Source organism: Phalangium opilio, unplaced genomic scaffold (genome assembly GCF_054372755.1).
Source record: "Phalangium opilio isolate 3A_F unplaced genomic scaffold, DU_Popi_V2 ptg000070l_1, whole genome shotgun sequence".
NCBI lineage: Eukaryota > Metazoa > Arthropoda > Arachnida > Opiliones > Phalangiidae > Phalangium > Phalangium opilio.
In genome coordinates, this window is record NW_028324182.1 from 664,238 (window position 1) to 682,484 (window position 18,247).

General features: G+C 39.5%; 1 protein-coding gene, 2 non-coding genes and 49 pseudogenes across 3 annotated transcripts; 15 read left to right on the forward strand and 37 right to left on the reverse strand.

Moving 5' to 3' along the window:
- Window positions 1-24: 24 nt before the first annotated feature.
- On the forward strand, window positions 25-143 carry LOC149660631 (5S ribosomal RNA; annotated as a pseudogene).
- A 362-nt stretch (window positions 144-505) lies between these two features.
- On the forward strand, window positions 506-624 carry LOC149660632 (5S ribosomal RNA; annotated as a pseudogene).
- A 136-nt stretch (window positions 625-760) lies between these two features.
- LOC149660633 (5S ribosomal RNA) lies at window positions 761-863 on the forward strand (annotated as a pseudogene).
- A 122-nt stretch (window positions 864-985) lies between these two features.
- Window positions 986-1,104, forward strand: LOC149660634 (5S ribosomal RNA; annotated as a pseudogene).
- Window positions 1,105-1,465: 361 nt separating this feature from the next.
- On the forward strand, window positions 1,466-1,584 carry LOC149660635 (5S ribosomal RNA; annotated as a pseudogene).
- A 137-nt stretch (window positions 1,585-1,721) lies between these two features.
- LOC149660636 (5S ribosomal RNA) lies at window positions 1,722-1,824 on the forward strand (annotated as a pseudogene).
- A 121-nt stretch (window positions 1,825-1,945) lies between these two features.
- On the forward strand, window positions 1,946-2,064 carry LOC149660637 (5S ribosomal RNA; annotated as a pseudogene).
- Window positions 2,065-2,425: 361 nt separating this feature from the next.
- Window positions 2,426-2,544, forward strand: LOC149660638 (5S ribosomal RNA; annotated as a pseudogene).
- Window positions 2,545-2,905: 361 nt separating this feature from the next.
- Window positions 2,906-3,024, forward strand: LOC149660639 (5S ribosomal RNA; annotated as a pseudogene).
- Window positions 3,025-3,160: 136 nt separating this feature from the next.
- Window positions 3,161-3,263, forward strand: LOC149660640 (5S ribosomal RNA; annotated as a pseudogene).
- Window positions 3,264-3,385: 122 nt separating this feature from the next.
- Window positions 3,386-3,504, forward strand: LOC149660641 (5S ribosomal RNA; annotated as a pseudogene).
- Window positions 3,505-3,865: 361 nt separating this feature from the next.
- Window positions 3,866-3,984, forward strand: LOC149660642 (5S ribosomal RNA; annotated as a pseudogene).
- Window positions 3,985-4,346: 362 nt separating this feature from the next.
- On the forward strand, window positions 4,347-4,465 carry LOC149660643 (5S ribosomal RNA; annotated as a pseudogene).
- A 137-nt stretch (window positions 4,466-4,602) lies between these two features.
- Window positions 4,603-4,721, forward strand: LOC149660644 (5S ribosomal RNA). Its single transcript, XR_016369484.1, has one exon. It is a non-coding gene; the product is annotated as a 5S ribosomal RNA (ribosomal RNA).
- Window positions 4,722-4,858: 137 nt separating this feature from the next.
- Window positions 4,859-4,977, forward strand: LOC149660645 (5S ribosomal RNA). The gene has a single exon (XR_016369745.1). It is a non-coding gene; the product is annotated as a 5S ribosomal RNA (ribosomal RNA).
- Window positions 4,978-5,362: 385 nt separating this feature from the next.
- Window positions 5,363-7,147, reverse strand: LOC149660646 (uncharacterized). Its single transcript, XM_089843629.1, has one exon. The coding sequence runs from the start codon at window positions 7,145-7,147 to the stop codon at window positions 5,363-5,365; it is 1,785 nt and encodes a 594-aa protein (XP_089699755.1).
- An 876-nt stretch (window positions 7,148-8,023) lies between these two features.
- On the reverse strand, window positions 8,024-8,142 carry LOC149660647 (5S ribosomal RNA; annotated as a pseudogene).
- Window positions 8,143-8,264: 122 nt separating this feature from the next.
- Window positions 8,265-8,383, reverse strand: LOC149660648 (5S ribosomal RNA; annotated as a pseudogene).
- A 122-nt stretch (window positions 8,384-8,505) lies between these two features.
- LOC149660649 (5S ribosomal RNA) lies at window positions 8,506-8,624 on the reverse strand (annotated as a pseudogene).
- A 361-nt stretch (window positions 8,625-8,985) lies between these two features.
- On the reverse strand, window positions 8,986-9,104 carry LOC149660650 (5S ribosomal RNA; annotated as a pseudogene).
- Window positions 9,105-9,226: 122 nt separating this feature from the next.
- On the reverse strand, window positions 9,227-9,329 carry LOC149660651 (5S ribosomal RNA; annotated as a pseudogene).
- Window positions 9,330-9,467: 138 nt separating this feature from the next.
- LOC149660652 (5S ribosomal RNA) lies at window positions 9,468-9,586 on the reverse strand (annotated as a pseudogene).
- A 122-nt stretch (window positions 9,587-9,708) lies between these two features.
- Window positions 9,709-9,811, reverse strand: LOC149660653 (5S ribosomal RNA; annotated as a pseudogene).
- Window positions 9,812-9,933: 122 nt separating this feature from the next.
- Window positions 9,934-10,036, reverse strand: LOC149660654 (5S ribosomal RNA; annotated as a pseudogene).
- Window positions 10,037-10,173: 137 nt separating this feature from the next.
- On the reverse strand, window positions 10,174-10,292 carry LOC149660655 (5S ribosomal RNA; annotated as a pseudogene).
- A 122-nt stretch (window positions 10,293-10,414) lies between these two features.
- On the reverse strand, window positions 10,415-10,533 carry LOC149660656 (5S ribosomal RNA; annotated as a pseudogene).
- Window positions 10,534-10,894: 361 nt separating this feature from the next.
- Window positions 10,895-11,013, reverse strand: LOC149660657 (5S ribosomal RNA; annotated as a pseudogene).
- Window positions 11,014-11,135: 122 nt separating this feature from the next.
- Window positions 11,136-11,238, reverse strand: LOC149660658 (5S ribosomal RNA; annotated as a pseudogene).
- A 138-nt stretch (window positions 11,239-11,376) lies between these two features.
- LOC149660659 (5S ribosomal RNA) lies at window positions 11,377-11,495 on the reverse strand (annotated as a pseudogene).
- Window positions 11,496-11,617: 122 nt separating this feature from the next.
- LOC149660660 (5S ribosomal RNA) lies at window positions 11,618-11,720 on the reverse strand (annotated as a pseudogene).
- A 122-nt stretch (window positions 11,721-11,842) lies between these two features.
- Window positions 11,843-11,945, reverse strand: LOC149660661 (5S ribosomal RNA; annotated as a pseudogene).
- A 137-nt stretch (window positions 11,946-12,082) lies between these two features.
- On the reverse strand, window positions 12,083-12,201 carry LOC149660662 (5S ribosomal RNA; annotated as a pseudogene).
- A 360-nt stretch (window positions 12,202-12,561) lies between these two features.
- Window positions 12,562-12,680, reverse strand: LOC149660663 (5S ribosomal RNA; annotated as a pseudogene).
- A 122-nt stretch (window positions 12,681-12,802) lies between these two features.
- LOC149660664 (5S ribosomal RNA) lies at window positions 12,803-12,905 on the reverse strand (annotated as a pseudogene).
- A 138-nt stretch (window positions 12,906-13,043) lies between these two features.
- Window positions 13,044-13,162, reverse strand: LOC149660665 (5S ribosomal RNA; annotated as a pseudogene).
- Window positions 13,163-13,284: 122 nt separating this feature from the next.
- On the reverse strand, window positions 13,285-13,403 carry LOC149660666 (5S ribosomal RNA; annotated as a pseudogene).
- A 361-nt stretch (window positions 13,404-13,764) lies between these two features.
- Window positions 13,765-13,883, reverse strand: LOC149660667 (5S ribosomal RNA; annotated as a pseudogene).
- A 122-nt stretch (window positions 13,884-14,005) lies between these two features.
- On the reverse strand, window positions 14,006-14,108 carry LOC149660668 (5S ribosomal RNA; annotated as a pseudogene).
- Window positions 14,109-14,245: 137 nt separating this feature from the next.
- On the reverse strand, window positions 14,246-14,364 carry LOC149660669 (5S ribosomal RNA; annotated as a pseudogene).
- A 361-nt stretch (window positions 14,365-14,725) lies between these two features.
- Window positions 14,726-14,844, reverse strand: LOC149660670 (5S ribosomal RNA; annotated as a pseudogene).
- A 122-nt stretch (window positions 14,845-14,966) lies between these two features.
- Window positions 14,967-15,069, reverse strand: LOC149660671 (5S ribosomal RNA; annotated as a pseudogene).
- A 137-nt stretch (window positions 15,070-15,206) lies between these two features.
- Window positions 15,207-15,325, reverse strand: LOC149660672 (5S ribosomal RNA; annotated as a pseudogene).
- A 122-nt stretch (window positions 15,326-15,447) lies between these two features.
- LOC149660673 (5S ribosomal RNA) lies at window positions 15,448-15,566 on the reverse strand (annotated as a pseudogene).
- A 361-nt stretch (window positions 15,567-15,927) lies between these two features.
- Window positions 15,928-16,046, reverse strand: LOC149660674 (5S ribosomal RNA; annotated as a pseudogene).
- Window positions 16,047-16,168: 122 nt separating this feature from the next.
- On the reverse strand, window positions 16,169-16,271 carry LOC149660675 (5S ribosomal RNA; annotated as a pseudogene).
- Window positions 16,272-16,408: 137 nt separating this feature from the next.
- LOC149660676 (5S ribosomal RNA) lies at window positions 16,409-16,527 on the reverse strand (annotated as a pseudogene).
- A 360-nt stretch (window positions 16,528-16,887) lies between these two features.
- On the reverse strand, window positions 16,888-17,006 carry LOC149660677 (5S ribosomal RNA; annotated as a pseudogene).
- A 122-nt stretch (window positions 17,007-17,128) lies between these two features.
- LOC149660678 (5S ribosomal RNA) lies at window positions 17,129-17,231 on the reverse strand (annotated as a pseudogene).
- A 137-nt stretch (window positions 17,232-17,368) lies between these two features.
- Window positions 17,369-17,487, reverse strand: LOC149660679 (5S ribosomal RNA; annotated as a pseudogene).
- A 122-nt stretch (window positions 17,488-17,609) lies between these two features.
- LOC149660680 (5S ribosomal RNA) lies at window positions 17,610-17,728 on the reverse strand (annotated as a pseudogene).
- Window positions 17,729-17,850: 122 nt separating this feature from the next.
- LOC149660681 (5S ribosomal RNA) lies at window positions 17,851-17,953 on the reverse strand (annotated as a pseudogene).
- A 137-nt stretch (window positions 17,954-18,090) lies between these two features.
- LOC149660682 (5S ribosomal RNA) lies at window positions 18,091-18,209 on the reverse strand (annotated as a pseudogene).
- Window positions 18,210-18,247: the final 38 nt, after the last annotated feature.

Genomic DNA, 18,247 nt, shown 5'->3' on the forward strand with positions numbered 1-18,247 from the left:
TTCAAATTATTAACTAGCATTCTCGGCAACGGCCATATCACGCTGAATACACCGGTTCTCGTCCGATAACCGAAGTTAAGCAGCGTCGAGCGCAGTCATTACTTGGGAGGGAGACCACTTAGGAACACTGCGTGCCGTTGGCTTTTTCACTATTTTTTCCTCTTTTAAATTTTAATAGATATGTAAAAAGCAAACAGGTTTTCTTTTTGTTATTGTTTTAAAATGATGAAGGTTAATTGGTCTCACTTAATTTAAATTCGAATTATTAACTAGCACTCTCGGCAACGGCCATATCACGCTTAAAACACTGGTTCACGTCCGATCACCGAAGTTAAGCAGCGTCGAGCGCTTACAGTACTTGGGAATACTGCGTGCCGTTGGCTTTTTCACTTTTGTTTCCTCTTTTAAATTCCACCCGAATTGAAAAAAGCAAACATATCTTCTTTTTGTTATTGTTTTATAAAGATGAAAGTTAATTAAATTCAAATTATTAACTAGCACTCTCGGCAACGGCCATATCACGCTGAATTCTGCGGTTCTCGTCCGATAACCGAAGTTAAGCAGCGTCGAGCGCAGTCACTACTTGGGAGGGAGACCACTTAGGAACACTGCGTGCCGTTGGCTTTTTCTTTTTTTTTCCTCTTTTAAATTTTAATAGATATGAAAAAAGCAAACATGTTTTCTTTTTGTTATTGTTTTAAAATGATGAAGGTTAATTTGTCTCACTTAATTTAAATTCGAATTATTAACTAGCACTCTCGGCAACGGCCATATCACGCTGAAAACACCGGTTCACGTCCGATCACCGAAGTTAAGCAGCGTCGAGCGCTTACAGTACTTGGGAATACTGCGTGCCGTTGGCTTTTTCACTTTTGTTTCCTCTTTTAAATTCCACCCGATATGAAAAAAGCAAACATATCTTCTTTTTGTTATTGTTTTATAAAGATGAAAGTTAATTAAATTCAAATTATTAACTAGCACTCTCGGCAACGGCCATATCACGCTGAATTCTGCGGTTCTCGTCCGATAACCGAAGTTAAGCAGCGTCGAGCGCAGTCACTACTTGGGAGGGAGACCACTTAGGAACACTGCGTGCCGTTGGCTTTTTCTTTTTTTTTCCTCTTTTAAATTTTAATAGATATGAAAAAAGCAAACACGTTTTCTTTTTGTTATTGTTTTAAAATGATGAAGGTTAATTTGTCTCACTTAATTTAAATTCGAATTGTTAACTAGCACTCTCGGCAACGGCCATATCACGCTGAAAACACCGGTTCACGTCCGATCACCGAAGTAAAGCAGCGTCGAGCGCTTACAGTACTTGGGAATACTGCGTGTCGTTTGCTTTTTCACTTTTGTTTCCTCTTTTAAATTCCACCAGATATGAAAAAAGCAAACATATCTTCTTTTTGTTATTGCTTTATAAAGAAGAAAGTTAATTAAATTCAAATTATTAACTAGCATTCTCGGCAACGGCAATATCACGCTGAATACACCGGTTCTCGTCCGATAACCGAAGTTAAGCAGCGTCGAGCGCAGTCATTACTTGAGAGGGAGACCACTTAGGAACACTGCGTGCCGTTGGCTTTTTCACTTTTTTTTCCTCTTTTAAATTTTAATAGATATGTAAAAAGCAAACAGGTTTTCTTTTTGTTATTGTTTTAAAATGATGAAGGTTAATTTGTCTCACTTAATTTAAATTCGAATTATTAACTAGCACTCTCGGCAACGGTCATATCACGCTGAAAACACCGGTTCTCGTCCGATCACCGAAGTTAAGCAGCGTCGAGCGCAGACAGTACTTGGGAATACTGCGTGCCGTTGGTTTTTCCCTTTTGTTTCCTCTTTTAAATTCCACCCGATATGAAAAAAGCAAACATATCTTCTTTTTGTTATTGTTTTATAAAGATGAAAGTTAATTAAATTCAAATTATTAACTAGCACTCTCGGCAACGGCCATATCACGCTGAATACACCGGTTCTCGTCCGATAACCGAAGTTAAGCAGCGTCGAACGCAGTCACTAGTTGGGAGGGAGACCACTTAGGAACACTGCGTGCCGTTGGCTTTTTCACTTTTTTTCCTCTTTTAAATTTTAATTGATATGAAAAAAGCAAACATGTTTTCTTTTTGTTATTGTTTTAAAATGATGAAGGTTAATTTGTCTCCTTTAATTTAAATTCGAATTATTAACTAGCACTCTCGGCAACGGCCATATCACGCTGAAAACACTGGTTCACGTCCGATCACCGAAGTTAAGCAGCGTCGAGCGCTTACAGTACTTGGGAATACTGCGTGCCGTTGGCTTTTTCACTTTTGTTTCCTCTTTTAAATTCCACCCGATATGAAAAAAGCAAACATATCTTCTTTTTGTTATTGTTTTATAAAGATGAAAGTTAATTAAATTCAAATTATTAACTAGCACTCTCGGCAACGGCCATATCACGCTGAATTCTGCGGTTCTCGTCCGATAACCGAAGTTAAGCAGCGTCGAGCGCAGTCACTACTTGGGAGGGAGACCACTTAGGAACACTGCGTGCCGTTGGCTTTTTCTTTTTTTTTCCTCTTTTAAATTTTAATAGATATGAAAAAAGCAAACACGTTTTCTTTTTGTTATATTTTTAAAATGATGAAGGTTAATTTGTCTCACTTAATTTAAATTCGAATTGTTAACTAGCACTCTCGGAAACGGCCATATCACGCTGAAAACACCGGTTCACGTCCGATCACCGAAGTAAAGCAGCGTCGAGCGCTTACAGTACTTGGGAATACTGCGTGTCGTTTGCTTTTTCACTTTTGTTTCCTCTTTTAAATTCCACCAGATATGAAAAAAGCAAACATATCTTCTTTTTGTTATTGCTTTATAAAGAAGAAAGTTAATTAAATTCAAATTATTAACTAGCATTCTCGGCAACGGCAATATCACGCTGAATACACCGGTTCTCGTCCGATAACCGAAGTTAAGCAGCGTCGAGCGCAGTCATTACTTGGGAGGGAGACCACTTAGGAACACTGCGTGCCGTTGGCTTTTTCACTTTTTTTCCTCTTTTAAATTTTAATAGATATGTAAAAAGCAAACAGGTTTTCTTTTTGTTATTGTTTTAAAATGATGAAGGTTAATTTGTCTCACTTAATTTAAATTCGAATTATAAACTAGCACTCTCGGCAACGGCCATATCACGCTGAAAACACCGGTTCACGTCCGATCACCGAAGTTAAGCAGCGTCGAGCGCTTACAGTACTTGGGAATACTGCGTGCCGTTGGCTTTTTCACTTTTGTTTCCTCTTTTAAATTCCACCCGATATGAAAAAAGCAAACATATCTTCTTTTTGTTATTGTTTTATAAAGATGAAAGTTAATTAAATTCAAATTATTAACTAGCACTCTCGGCAACGGCCATATCACGCTGAATTCTGCGGTTCTCGTCCGATAACCGAAGTTAAGCAGCGTCGAGCGCAGTCACTACTTGGGAGGGAGACCACTTAGGAACACTGCGTGCCGTTGGCTTTTTCTTTTTTTTTCCTCTTTTAAATTTTAATAGATATGAAAAAAGCAAACACGTTTTCTTTTTGTTATTGTTTTAAAATGATGAAGGTTAATTTGTCTCACTTAATTTAAATTCGAATTGTTAACTAGCACTCTCGGAAACGGCCATATCACGCTGAAAACACCGGTTCACGTCCGATCACCGAAGTAAAGCAGCGTCGAGCGCTTACAGTACTTGGGAATACTGCGTGTCGTTTGCTTTTTCACTTTTGTTTCCTCTTTTAAATTCCACCAGATATGAAAAAAGCAAACATATCTTCTTTTTGTTATTGCTTTATAAAGAAGAAAGTTAATTAAATTCAAATTATTAACTAGTGTTCTCGGCAACGGCAATATCACGCTGAATACACCGGTTCTCGTCCGATAACCGAAGTTAAGCAGCGTCGAGCGCAGTCATTACTTGGGAGGGAGACCACTTAGGAACACTGCGTGCCGTTGGCTTTTTCACTTTTTTTTCCTCTTTTAAATTTTAATAGATATGAAAAAAGCAAACACGTTTTCTTTTTGTTATTGTTTTAAAATGATGAAGGTTAATTTGTCTCACTTAATTTAAATTCGAATTATTAACTAGCACTCTCGGCAACGGCCATATCACGCTGAAAACACCGGTTCACGTCCGATCACCGAAGTAAAGCAGCGTCGAGAGCTCACAGTACTTGGGAATACTGCGTGCCGTTTGCTTTTTCACTTTTGTTTCCTCTTTTAAATTCCACCAGATATGAAAAAAGCAAACATATCTTCTTTTTGTTATTGTTTTATAAAGAAGAAAGTTAATTAAATTCAAATTATTAACTAGCATTCTTGGCAACGGCCATATCACGCTGAATACACCGGTTCTCGTCCGATAACCGAAGTTAAGCAGCGTCGAGCGCAGTCATTACTAGGGAGGGAGACCACTTAGGAACACTGCGTGCCGTTGGCTTTTTCACTTTTTTTTCCTCTTTTAAATTTTAATAGATATGTAAAAAGCAAACAGGTTTTCTTTTTGTTATTGTTTTAAAATGATGAAGGTTAATTTGTCTCACTTAATTTAAATTCGAATTATTAACTAGCACTCTCGGCAACGGCCATATCACGCTGAAAACACCGGTTCACGTCCGATCACCGAAGTTAAGCAGCGTCGAGCGCAGTCAGTACTTGGGAGGGAGACCACTTAGGAACACTGCGTGCCGTTGGCTTTTTCTCTTTTTTTTCCTCTTTTAAATTCCAATAGATATGAAAAAAGCAAACATATTTTCTTTTTGTTATTGTTTTAAAAAGATGATGGTTAATTTGTCTCACTTAATTTAAATTCGAATTATTATCTAGCACTCTCGGCAACGGCCATATCACGCTGAAAACACCGGTTCTCGTCCGATCACCGAAGTTAAGCAGCGTTGAGCGCAGTCCGTACTTGGGAGGGAGACCACTTAGGAACACTGCGCGCCGTTGGCTTTGTTAAATGTCGTATTTCAAGTAGGCTTTCGGGGTGAAGGGGAATTTAAGCGAACTGGGGATTTGGGCAATTTATCTCAATGTGGCTAAAGGAATTATCTATTTTATGAAGACAACCAGGATTTATTAATTTAAACTTTATTTAAAATGCATATAGTTATAACACCGCGTCTTGGGATTGATTAAACAACAAACTAATTCAAGAAATATCTAGGCTAGAACTGATGATTAAATTGATTCTGAGTTAGTTTTTATATACAAATGATAGTAATTTAAAAAACATCATCCGGCTGGTCTATTTTTAACGATAACGTTTAAGTTTAAAATGTAATCTAATTTTTGCCAACATTAAATATTATTTTTAGATACAGTTCTAATATATTTTTTAACATCCTCCTCCCGATAATATTTTGTGTTGAGAGTCGCTATCCTTTAGTTCCATTGGGTACAGGAGTTGCACCGGTCTGTGAAGAGTACCCTTTGCTGTTTTCACTAAGCATGCTCTAATTTTTCCGTCTCTGCCGGGATATAGTTCTTCAATTCGCCAAAGGTGTCGAGGGCACTTGTCTTCATGTATCAAGACCAGGTCATTGATTTGTAGATACATCGAGGGTTTGGTGTCAGAAGACATATGGGCAGATCTTAGTTCGAGCAAATATTCGTTGCGCCAGCGTTGCCAGAATTTATTGAGCAATGATTCTCGATACAGCCATCTTTTTGTCATGTCGCTCCGGTTTGAAATTTCCTTCAGTTGAATCTTCGGTGGAAGGGAGTTGAGGCGTCTTCCAATTAATAGATGAGCGGGCGTCAATGGAGATGGCTCGGATGGGTCGCTGTTGAAATAAGTTAATGGTCTAGAGTTTATAGTACCTTCGATTTCGACCAATAAGGGTTCCAATTCTTCATATTTGACTAAGGCGCGACCTAAGGTTTTCTTTAAACATGTCTTGACCGTTCTCACTAGGCGTTCGAAAAATACTCCCCACCATGGTGCTCGTTCGACGTTGAATTTCCATTTGATGTTAGAGGTGATGAAGAATTCTTTGAGTTCGGTTGTAGATATCTTCTTCCAGAGGTCCTGTATTTTTCCATTGGCTCTCTTGAACGTCTTGGCATTGTCGGATAGAATTACTTCGCATATGCCCCGTCTTCCGATGAATCGTTTCAGCGCTAGTATAAACGTTTCCGTGCTGAGGTTGGTTGCAAGTTCTAAGTGAACTGCTCGACTCGTTGCGCATGTGAATAGTACGACGTACGTTTTCTCCGTTCTTGTTTCGGTGTTGGCTTTTACGAAAATCGGACCCGCAAAGTCGATGCCCGTTGCTTGGAATGGGATTGTGTTGGAAATACGATCTCGTGGCAAGGGTGCGGTTTCTTGTGTGATGGCTTTCGCTTGTAGCTTTCGGCATATCCAGCACTTTGACAGGAGTTGTTTAACGACTTGACGCCCTTTTGGGATCCAAAAACGATCTCGAAGATGTGTTAGAGTACTGGTGAGGCCCAAGTGGAACATCCTTTCATGGCTGTTGATAATTTGTAGTTTGGCAAAGTGAGTATTCCCAGGGAGAATTATAGGATGAGAAACGTCGAAGTCGAATTGAGATTGTTGTAGTCGCCCTCCTACTCGTAGAATGAGTTGGTCGTCTAGGAAAGGTCGAAGGTTCTTGATCTTGGAGTCATGTTTTATTTCTTGATTGCTTGCTAGGCACTTGATTTCGTCGGAAAAGACTTCAAGTTGAACAAGTTTCATCCAATAAGTAGTAGCTGCGTCCAAGTCGGTGATATCCAGTTCTTTACTATGTCGTCTATTAGTTTTGTGTCTGAGATTGTGGTAATATCGCAGGACCCAGGCAGTGACGCGTAGAAGTCGGTTAAGGGAGCTAAAGCGTGTCGCAACTATGACGGGCTCTTGGATTCGAATGTGGCAGGTCGCTTGTGTAATTTGGACTATCTTCCTTTGTCGTCGCAATTCTGGATCTTGTAATTCTTCAGTTGGCTGCGTTGGTTGAATCTTCTTCGGCCAAAGATCGTTTGGTTTTGAGAGGAATTTGGGTCCATGCCACCAGTTTTCACTGTTGTGTAAAGCTTCTATTTTCATGCCTCGGCTGAGAATGTCGGCTGGATTATCGGGACCGGGTACGTGGGACCATTGACTGGGTTCTGAATTCATCTGGATTTCCACGATGCGATTTTGAGACGAATGGTTTCCAGTTGGTGGCTGCGTCTCTTATCCAATGGTAGACAATCATGCTGTCCGTCCAGAAATGTTGAGTTGGTTGATCGTTCTCGAAACAGGTAGCGACGGATTTCATAAGCCGTGATCCTATTTCGGCGGCTAATAACTCTAATCTTGGGATCGTTGCTTTCTTGAGTGGAGCAACACGGGTCTTTGCAGATACGATGTTAACTTCAAATACATTATTAGGAAATGCCGTTCTCAGGTAAACCACAGCGCCGTAAGCCCTTTCGCTTGCGTCCGTGAAGCAATGAAGTTCATGGAAAATTCGTTGTTTCTTCGGTAGCGCGTGGTAACATCTGGGAATCTTTATTTTTTTTCAGCGCGTTCGGCTGTTATCCGAAAGGTTGGTGGTTCGAGCACGCCCAGGAGCGGTGTTGTGAGGTCTCAGATGTAACGTAAAAAGTCAAAGCTTTCCACAATACCTGACGACCATTTTTTTTCTGAGCTTCCGTGGTTCAATGGTTAGTGCGTTCAGCTGTTAACCGAAAGGTTGGTGGTTCGAGCCCACCCGGGAGCGGTGTTGTTGGATCTCAGATGTAACGTAAAAAGTCAAAGTTTTTCCACAATACCTGACGACCATTTAATTTTTGGCTTCCGTTGCGCAATGGTTAGCGCGTTCGGCTGTTAACCGAAAGGTTGGTGGTTCGAGCCCACCCGGGAGCGGTGTTGTAAGGTCTCAGATGTAACGTATAAAGTTTTTCCACCATACCTAACGAACATTTAATTTTTGGGCTTCCGTGGCGCAATGCTTTACGCGTCCGGCTGTTTAATATCTATTAAAATTTAAAAGAGGAAAAAAAGTGAAAAAGCCAACGGCACGAAGTGTTCCTAAGTGGTCTCCCTCCCAAGTACTGACTGCGCTCGATGCTGCTTCACTTCGGTGATCGGAAGAGAACCGGTTTTCTCAGCGTGATATGGCCGTTGCCGAGAGTGCTAGTTTATAATTTGAATTTAATTAACCTTCATCTTTATAAAACAATAACAAAAAGAAGATATGTTTGCTTTTTTGATATCTATTGGAATTTAAAAGAGGAAAAAAAAGTGAAAAAGCCAACGGTACGCAGTGTTCCTAAGTGGTCTCCCTCCCAAGTAATGACTGCGCTCGACGCTGCTTAACTTCGGTGATCGGACGAGAACCGGTGTATTCAGCGTGATATGGCCGTTGCCGAGAGTGGTAGTTAATAATTTGAATTTAATTAACCTTCATCTTTATAAAACAATAACAAAAAGAAGATATGTTTGCTTTTTTCATATCTATTGGAATTTAAAAGAGGAAAAAAAAGTGAAAAAGCCAACGGCACGCAGTGTTCCTAAGTGTTCTCCCTCCCAAGTACTGACTGCGCTCGACGCTGCTTAACTTCGGTGATCGGACGAGAACCGGTGTATGCAGCGTGATATGGCCGTTGCCGAGAGTGCTAGTTAATAATTTGAATTTAATTAACTTTCATCTTTATAAAACAAAACCAAAAAGGAGATATGTTTGCTTTTTTCATATCGGGTGGAATTTGAAAGAGGAAACAAAAGTGAAAAAGCAAACGGCACGCAGTATTCCCAAGTACTGACTGCGCTCGACGCTGCTAACGTCGGCGATCGGACGAGAACCGGTGTTCTCAGCGTGATATGGCCGTTGCCGAGAGTGCTAGATAATAATTCGAATTTAAATTAAGTGAGACAAATTAACCTTCATCTTTTTAAAACAATAACAAAAAGAAAATATGTTTGCTTTTTTCATATCTATTGGAATTTAAAAGAGGAAAAAAAAGTGAAAAAGCTAACGGCACGCAGTGTTCCTACGTGGTCGCCCTCCCAAGTACTGACTGCGCTCGACGCTGCTTAACTTCGGTTATCGGACGAGAACCGGTGTATTCATCGTGATATGGCCGTTGCCGAGAGTGCTAGTTAATAATTTGAATTTAATTAACCTTCATCTTTATAAAACAATAACAAAAAGAAGATATGTTTGCTTTTTTCATATCTGGTGGAATTTGAAAGAGGAAACAAAAGTGAAAAAGCCAACGGCACGCAGTATTCCCAAGTACTGTATGCGCTCGACGCTGCTTAACTTCGGTGATCGGACGAGAACCGGTGTTTTCAGCGTGATATGGCCGTTGCCGAGAGTGCTAGTTAATAATTCGAATTTAAATTAAGTGAGACAAATTAACCTTCATCTTTATAAAACAATAACAAAAAGAAGATATGTTTGCTTTTTTCATATCGGGTGGAATTTAAAAGAGGAAAAAAAAAGTGAAAACGCTAACGGCACGCAGTGTTCCTAAGTGGTCGCCCTCCCAAGTACTGACTGTGCTCGACGCTGCTTAACTTCGGTTATCGGACGAGAACCGGTGTATTCAGCGTGATATGGCCGTTGCCGAGAGTGCTAGTTAATAATTTGAATTTAATTAACCTTCATTTTTATAAAACAATTACAAAAAGAAGATACGTTTGCTTTTTTCATATCTATTGTAATTTAAAAGAGGAAACAAAAGTGAAAAAGCCAACGGCACGCAGTATACCCAAGTACTGTATGCGCTCGACGCTGCTTAACTTCGGTGATCGGACGAGAACCGGTGTTTTCAGCGTGATATAGCCGTTGCCGAGAATGCTAGTTAATAATTTGAATTTAATTAACCTTCATCTTTATAAAACAATAACAAAAAGAAGATATGTTTGCTTTTTTCATATCTGGTGGAATTTGAAAGAGGAAACAAAAGTGAAAAAGCCAACGGCACGCAGTATTCCCAAGTACTGTATGCGCTCGACGCTGCTTAACTTCGGTGATCGGACGTGAACCGGTGTTTTCAGCGTGATATGGCCGTTGCCGAGAGTGCTAGTTAATAATTCGAATTTAAATTAAGTGAGACAAATTAACCTTCATCATTTTAAAACAATAACAAAAAGAAAACGTGTTTGCTTTTTTCATATCTATTAAAATTTAAAAGAGGAAAAAAAAGTGAAAAAGCCAACGGCACGCAGTGTTCCTAAGTGGTCTCCCTCCCAAGTAGTGACTGCGCTCGACGCTGCTTAACTTCGGTTATCGGACGAGAACCGGTGTATTCAGCGTGATATGGCCGTTGCCGAGAGTGCTAGTTAATAATTTGAATTTAATTAACCTTCATCTTTATAAAACAATAACAAAAAGAAGATATGTTTGCTTTTTTCATATCTGGTGGAATTTAAAAGAGGAAACAAAAGTGAAAAAGCAAACGGCACGCAGTATTCCCAAGTGTTCTCCCTCCCAAGTACTGGTTGCGCTAGACGCTGCTTAACTTCGGTGATCGGACGAGAACCGGTGTATGCAGCGTGATATGGCCGTTGCCGAGAGTGCTAGTTAATAATTTGAATTTAATTAACTTTCATCTTTATAAAACAAAACCAAAAAGGAGATATGTTTGCTTTTTTCATATCGGGTGGAATTTGAAAGAGGAAACAAAAGTGAAAAAGCAAACGGCACGCAGTATTCCCAAGTACTGACTGCGCTCGACGCTGCTAACGTCGGCGATCGGACGAGAACCGGTGTTCTCAGCGTGATATGGCCGTTGCCGAGAGTGCTAGATAATAATTCGAATTTAAATTAAGTGAGACAAATTAACCTTCATCTTTTTAAAACAATAACAAAAAGAAAATATGTTTGCTTTTTTCATATCTATTGGAATTTAAAAGAGGAAAAAAAAGTGAAAAAGCTAACGGCACGCAGTGTTCCTACGTGGTCGCCCTCCCAAGTACTGACTGCGCTCGACGCTGCTTAACTTCGGTTATCGGACGAGAACCGGTGTATTCATCGTGATATGGCCGTTGCCGAGAGTGCTAGTTAATAATTTGAATTTAATTAACCTTCATCTTTATAAAACAATAACAAAAAGAAGATATGTTTGCTTTTTTCATATCTGGTGGAATTTGAAAGAGGAAACAAAAGTGAAAAAGCCAACGGCACGCAGTATTCCCAAGTACTGTATGCGCTCGACGCTGCTTAACTTCGGTGATCGGACGAGAACCGGTGTTTTCAGCGTGATATGGCCGTTGCCGAGAGTGCTAGTTAATAATTCGAATTTAAATTAAGTGAGACAAATTAACCTTCATCTTTATAAAACAATAACAAAAAGAAGATATGTTTGCTTTTTTCATATCGGGTGGAATTTAAAAGAGGAAAAAAAAAGTGAAAACGCTAACGGCACGCAGTGTTCCTAAGTGGTCGCCCTCCCAAGTACTGACTGTGCTCGACGCTGCTTAACTTCGGTTATCGGACGAGAACCGGTGTATTCAGCGTGATATGGCCGTTGCCGAGAGTGCTAGTTAATAATTTGAATTTAATTAACCTTCATTTTTATAAAACAATTACAAAAAGAAGATACGTTTGCTTTTTTCATATCTATTGTAATTTAAAAGAGGAAACAAAAGTGAAAAAGCCAACGGCACGCAGTATACCCAAGTACTGTATGCGCTCGACGCTGCTTAACTTCGGTGATCGGACGAGAACCGGTGTTTTCAGCGTGATATAGCCGTTGCCGAGAATGCTAGTTAATAATTTGAATTTAATTAACTTTCTTCTTTATAAAACAATAACAAAAAGAAGATATGTTTGCTTTTTTCATATCTGGTGGAATTTAAAAGAGGAAACAAAAGTGAAAAAGCAAACGGCACGCAGTATTCCCAAGTACTGTATGCGCTCGACGCTGCTTAACTTCGGTGATCGGACGTGAACCGGTGTTTTCAGCGTGATATGGCCGTTGCCGAGAGTGCTAGTTAATAATTCGAATTTAAATTAAGTGAGACAAATTAACCTTCATCATTTTAAAACAATAACAAAAAGAAGCCATGTTTGCTTTTTTCATATCTATTAAAATTTAAAAGAGGAAAAAAAAGTGAAAAAGCCAACGGCACGCAGTGTTCCTAAGTGGTCACCCTCCCAAGTAGTGACTGCGCTCGACGCTGCTTAACTTCGGTTATTGGGCGAGAACCGGTGTATTCAGCGTGATATGGCCGTTGCCGAGAGTACTAGTTAATAATTTGAATTTAATTAACTTTCATCTTTATAAAACAATAACAAAAAGAAGATATGTTTGCTTTTTTCATATCTGGTGGAATTTGAAAGAGGAAACAAAAGTGAAAAAGCAAACGGCACGCAGTATTCCCAAGTACTGACTGCGCTCGACGCTGCTAACGTCGGCGATCGGACGAGAACCGGTGTTCTCAGCGTGATATGGCCGTTGCCGAGAGTGCTAGATAATAATTCGAATTTAAATTAAGTGAGACAACCTAACCTTCATCTTTTTAAAACAATAACAAAAAGAAAATATGTTTGCTTTTTACATATCTATTGGAATTTAAAAGAGGAAAAAAAGTGAAAAAGCTAACGGCACGCAGTGTTCCTAAGTGGTCGCCCTCCCAAGTACTGACTGCGCTCGACGCTGCTTAACTTCGGTTATCGGACGAGAACCGGTGTATTCAGCGTGATATGGCCGTTGCCGAGAGTGCTAGTTAATAATTTGAATTTAATTAACCTTCATCTTTATAAAACAATAACAAAAAGAAGATATGTTTGCTTTTTTCATATCTGGTGGAATTTGAAAGAGGAAACAAAAGTGAAAAAGCCAACGGCACGCAGTATTCCCAAGTACTGTATGCGCTCGACGCTGCTTAACTTCGGTGATCGGACGTGAACCGGTGTTTTCAGCGTGATATGGCCGTTGCCGAGAGTGCTAGTTAATAATTCGAATTTAAATTAAGTGAGACAAATTAACCTTCATCATTTTAAAACAATAACAAAAAGAAAACGTGTTTGCTTTTTTCATATCTATTAAAATTTAAAAGAGGAAAAAAAAAGTGAAAAAGCCAACGGCACGCAGTGTTCCTAAGTGGTCTCCCTCCCAAGTAGTGACTGCGCTCGACGCTGCTTAACTTCGGTTATCGGACGAGAACCGGTGTATTCAGCGTGATATGGCCGTTGCCGAGAGTGCTAGTTAATAATTTGAATTTAATTAACCTTCATCTTTATAAAACAATAACAAAAAGAAGATATGTTTGCTTTTTTCATATCTGGTGGAATTTAAAAGAGGAAACAAAAGTGAAAAAGCAAACGGCACGCAGTATTCCCAAGTGTTCTCCCTCCCAAGTACTGACTGCGCTCGACGCTGCTTAACTTCGGTGATCGGACGAGAACCGGTGTATGCAGCGTGATATGGCCGTTGCCGAGAGTGCTAGTTAATAATTTGAATTTAATTAACTTTCATCTTTATAAAACAAAACCAAAAAGGAGATATGTTTGCTTTTTTCATATCGGGTGGAATTTGAAAGAGGAAACAAAAGTGAAAAAGCAAACGGCACGCAGCATTCCCAAGTACTGACTGCGCTCGACGCTGCTAACGTCGGCGATCGGACGAGAACCGGTGTTCTCAGCGTGATATGGCCGTTGCCGAGAGTGCTAGATAATAATTCGAATTTAAATTAAGTGAGACAAATTAACCTTCATCTTTTTAAAACAATAACAAAAAGAAAATATGTTTGCTTTTTTCATATCTATTGGAATTTAAAAGAGGAAAAAAAAGTGAAAAAGCTAACGGCACGCAGTGTTCCTACGTGGTCGCCCTCCCAAGTACTGACTGCGCTCGACGCTGCTTAACTTCGGTTATCGGACGAGAACCGGTGTATTCATCGTGATATGGCCGTTGCCGAGAGTGCTAGTTAATAATTTGAATTTAATTAACCTTCATCTTTATAAAACAATAACAAAAAGAAGATATGTTTGCTTTTTTCATATCTGGTGGAATTTGAAAGAGGAAACAAAAGTGAAAAAGCCAACGGCACGCAGTATTCCCAAGTACTGTATGCGCTCGACGCTGCTTAACTTCGGTGATCGGACGTGAACCGGTGTTTTCAGCGTGATATGGCCGTTGCCGAGAGTGCTAGTTAATAATTCGAATTTAAATTAAGTGAGACAAATTAACCTTCATCATTTTAAAACAATAACAAAAAGAAAACGTGTTTGCTTTTTTCATATCTATTAAAATTTAAAAGAGGAAAAAAAAGTGAAAAAGCCAACGGCACGCAGTGTTCCTAAGTGGTCTCCCTCCCAAGTAGTGACTGCGCTCGACGCTGCTTAACTTCGGTTATCGGACGAGAACCGGTGTATTCAGCGTGATATGGCCGTTGCCGAGAGTGCTAGTTAATAATTTGAATTTAATTAACCTTCATCTTTATAAAACAATAACAAAAAGAAGATATGTTTGCTTTTTTCATATCTGGTGGAATTTAAAAGAGGAAACAAAAGTGAAAAAGCAAACGGCACGCAGTATTCCCAAGTACTGACTGCGCTCGACGCTGCTAACGTCGGCGATCGGACGAGAACCGGTGTTCTCAGCGTGATATGGCCGTTGCCGAGAGTGCTAGATAATAATTCGAATTTAAATTAAGTGAGACAAATTAACCTTCATCTTTTTAAAACAATAACAAAAAGAAAATATGTTTGCTTTTTTCATATCTATTGGAATTTAAAAGAGGAAAAAAAAGTGAAAAAGCTAACGGCACGCAGTGTTCCTACGTGGTCGCCCTCCCAAGTACTGACTGCGCTCGACGCTGCTTAACTTCGGTTATCGGACGAGAACCGGTGTATTCATCGTGATATGGCCGTTGCCGAGAGTGCTAGTTAATAATTTGAATTTAATTAACCTTCATCTTTATAAAACAATAACAAAAAGAAGATATGTTTGCTTTTTTCATATCTGGTGGAATTTGAAAGAGGAAACAAAAGTGAAAAAGCCAACGGCACGCAGTATTCCCAAGTACTGTATGCGCTCGACGCTGCTTAACTTCGGTGATCGGACGTGAACCGGTGTTTTCAGCGTGATATGGCCGTTGCCGAGAGTGCTAGTTAATAATTCGAATTTAAATTAAGTGAGACAAATTAACCTTCATCATTTTAAAACAATAACAAAAAGAAAACGTGTTTGCTTTTTTCATATCTATTAAAATTTAAAAGAGGAAAAAAAAGTGAAAAAGCCAACGGCACGCAGTGTTCCTAAGTGGTCTCCCTCCCAAGTAGTGACTGCGCTCGACGCTGCTTAACTTCGGTTATCGGACGAGAACCGGTGTATTCAGCGTGATATGGCCGTTGCCGAGAGTGCTAGTTAATAATTTGAATTTAATTAACCTTCATCTTTATAAAACAATAACAAAAAGAAGATATGTTTGCTTTTTTCATATCTGGTGGAATTTAAAAGAGGAAACAAAAGTGAAAAAGCAAACGGCACGCAGTATTCCCAAGTGTTCTCCCTCCCAAGTACTGACTGCGCTCGACGCTGCTTAACTTCGGTGATCGGACGAGAACCGGTGTATGCAGCGTGATATGGCCGTTGCCGAGAGTGCTAGTTAATAATTTGAATTTAATTAACTTTCATCTTTATAAAACAAAACCAAAAAGGAGATATGTTTGCTTTTTTCATATCGGGTGGAATTTGAAAGAGGAAACAAAAGTGAAAAAGCAAACGGCACGCAGTATTCCCAAGTACTGACTGCGCTCGACGCTGCTAACGTCGGCGATCGGACGAGAACCGGTGTTCTCAGCGTGATATGGCCGTTGCCGAGAGTGCTAGATAATAATTCGAATTTAAATTAAGTGAGACAAATTAACCTTCATCTTTTTAAAACAATAACAAAAAGAAAATATGTTTGCTTTTTTCATATCTATTGGAATTTAAAAGAGGAAAAAAAAGTGAAAAAGCTAACGGCACGCAGTGTTCCTACGTGGTCGCCCTCCCAAGTACTGACTGCGCTCGACGCTGCTTAACTTCGGTTATCGGACGAGAACCGGTGTATTCATCGTGATATGGCCGTTGCCGAGAGTGCTAGTTAATAATTTGAATTTAATTAACCTTCATCTTTATAAAACAATAACAAAAAGAAGATATGTTTGCTTTTTTCATATCTGGTGGAATTTGAAAGAGGAAACAAAAGTGAAAAAGCCAACGGCACGCAGTATTCCCAAGTACTGTATGCGCTCGACGCTGCTTAACTTCGGTGATCGGACGTGAACCGGTGTTTTCAGCGTGATATGGCCGTTGCCGAGAGTGCTAGTTAATAATTCGAATTTAAATTAAGTGAGACAAATTAACCTTCATCATTTTAAAACAATAACAAAAAGAAGCCATGTTTGCTTTTTTCATATCTATTAAAATTTAAAAGAGGAAAAAAAAGTGAAAAAGCCAACGGCACGCAGTGTTCCTAAGTGGTCTCCCTCCCAAGTAGTGACTGCGCTCGACGCTGCTTAACTTCGGTTATCGGACGAGAACCGGTGTATTCAGCGTGATATGGCCGTTGCCGAGAGTACTAGTTAATAATTTGAATTTAATTAACTTTCATCTTTATAAAACAATAACAAAAAGAAGATATGTTTGCTTTTTTCATATCTGGTGGAATTTGAAAGAGGAAACAAAAGTGAAAAAGCAAACGGCACGCAGTATTCCCAAGTACTGACTGCGCTCGACGCTGCTAACGTCGGCGATCGGACGAGAACCGGTGTTCTCAGCGTGATATGGCCGTTGCCGAGAGTGCTAGATAATAATTCGAATTTAAATTAAGTGAGACAACCTAACCTTCATCTTTTTAAAACAATAACAAAAAGAAAATATGTTTGCTTTTTACATATCTATTGGAATTTAAAAGAGGAAAAAAAGTGAAAAAGCTAACGGCAAGCAGTGTTCCTAAGTGGTCGCCCTCCCAAGTACTGACTGCGCTCGACGCTGCTTAACTTCGGTTATCGGACGAGAACCGGTGTATTCAGCGTGATATGGCCGTTGCCAAGAGTGCTAGTTAATAATTTGAATTTAATTAACCTTCATCTTTATAAAACAATAACAAAAAGAAGATATGTTTGCTTTTTTCATATCTGGTGGAATTTGAAAGAGGAAACAAAAGTGAAAAAGCCAACGGCACGCAGTATTCCCAAGTACTGTATGCGCTCGACGCTGCTTAACTTCGGTGATCGGACGTGAACCGGTGTTTTCAGCGTGATATGGCCGTTGCCGAGAGTGCTAGTTAATAATTCGAATTTAAATTAAGTGAGACAAATTAACCTTCATCATTTTAAAACAATAACAAAAAGAAAACGTGTTTGCTTTTTTCATATCTATTAAAATTTAAAAGAGGAAAAAAAAGTGAAAAAGCCAACGGCACGCAGTGTTCCTAAGTGGTCTCCCTCCCAAGTAGTGACTGCGCTCGACGCTGCTTAACTTCGGTTATCGGACGAGAACCGGTGTATTCAGTGTGATATTGCCGTTGCCGAGAGTGCTAGTTAATAATTTGAATTTAATTAACCTTCATCTTTATAAAACAATAACAAAAAGAAGATATGTTTGCTTTTTTCATATCTGGTGGAATTTAAAAGAGGAAACAAAAGTGAAAAAGCAAACGGCACGCAGTGTTCCTAAGTGGTCTCCCTCCCAAGTAATGACTGCGCCCGACGCTGCTTAACTTCGGTTATCGGACGAGAACCGGTGTATTCAGCGTGATATGGCCGTTGCCGAGAATGCTAGTTAATAATTTGAAATTAATTAACTTTCTTCTTTATAAAACAATAACAAAAAGAAGATATGTTTGCTTTTTTCATATCTGGTGGAATTTAAAAGAGGAAACAAAAGTGAAAAAGCAAACGGCACGCAGTATTCCCAAGTACTGTATGCGCTCGACGCTGCTTAACTTCGGTGATCGGACGTGAACCGGTGTTTTCAGCGTGATATGGCCGTTGCCGAGAGTGCTAGTTAATAATTCGAATTTAAATTAAGTGAGACAAATTAACCTTCATCATTTTAAAACAATAACAAAAAGAAAACCTGTTTGCTTTTTACATATTTATTAAAATTTAAAAGAGGAAAAAAAAGTGAAAAAGCCAACGGCACGCAGTGTTCCTAAGTGGTTTCCCTCCAAAGTAATGACTGCGCTCGACGCTGCTTAACTTCGGTTATCGGACGAGAACCGGTGTATTCAGCGTGATATGGCCGTTGCCGAGAGTGCTAGTTAATAATTTGAATTTAATTAACCTTC

What these genes read in the sequence shown, in the direction of transcription:
- LOC149660646 (XM_089843629.1), bottom strand. Translation starts at nt 7,147, where the DNA reads ATGAATTCAGAACCCAGTCAATGGTCCCACGTACCCGGTCCCGATAAT.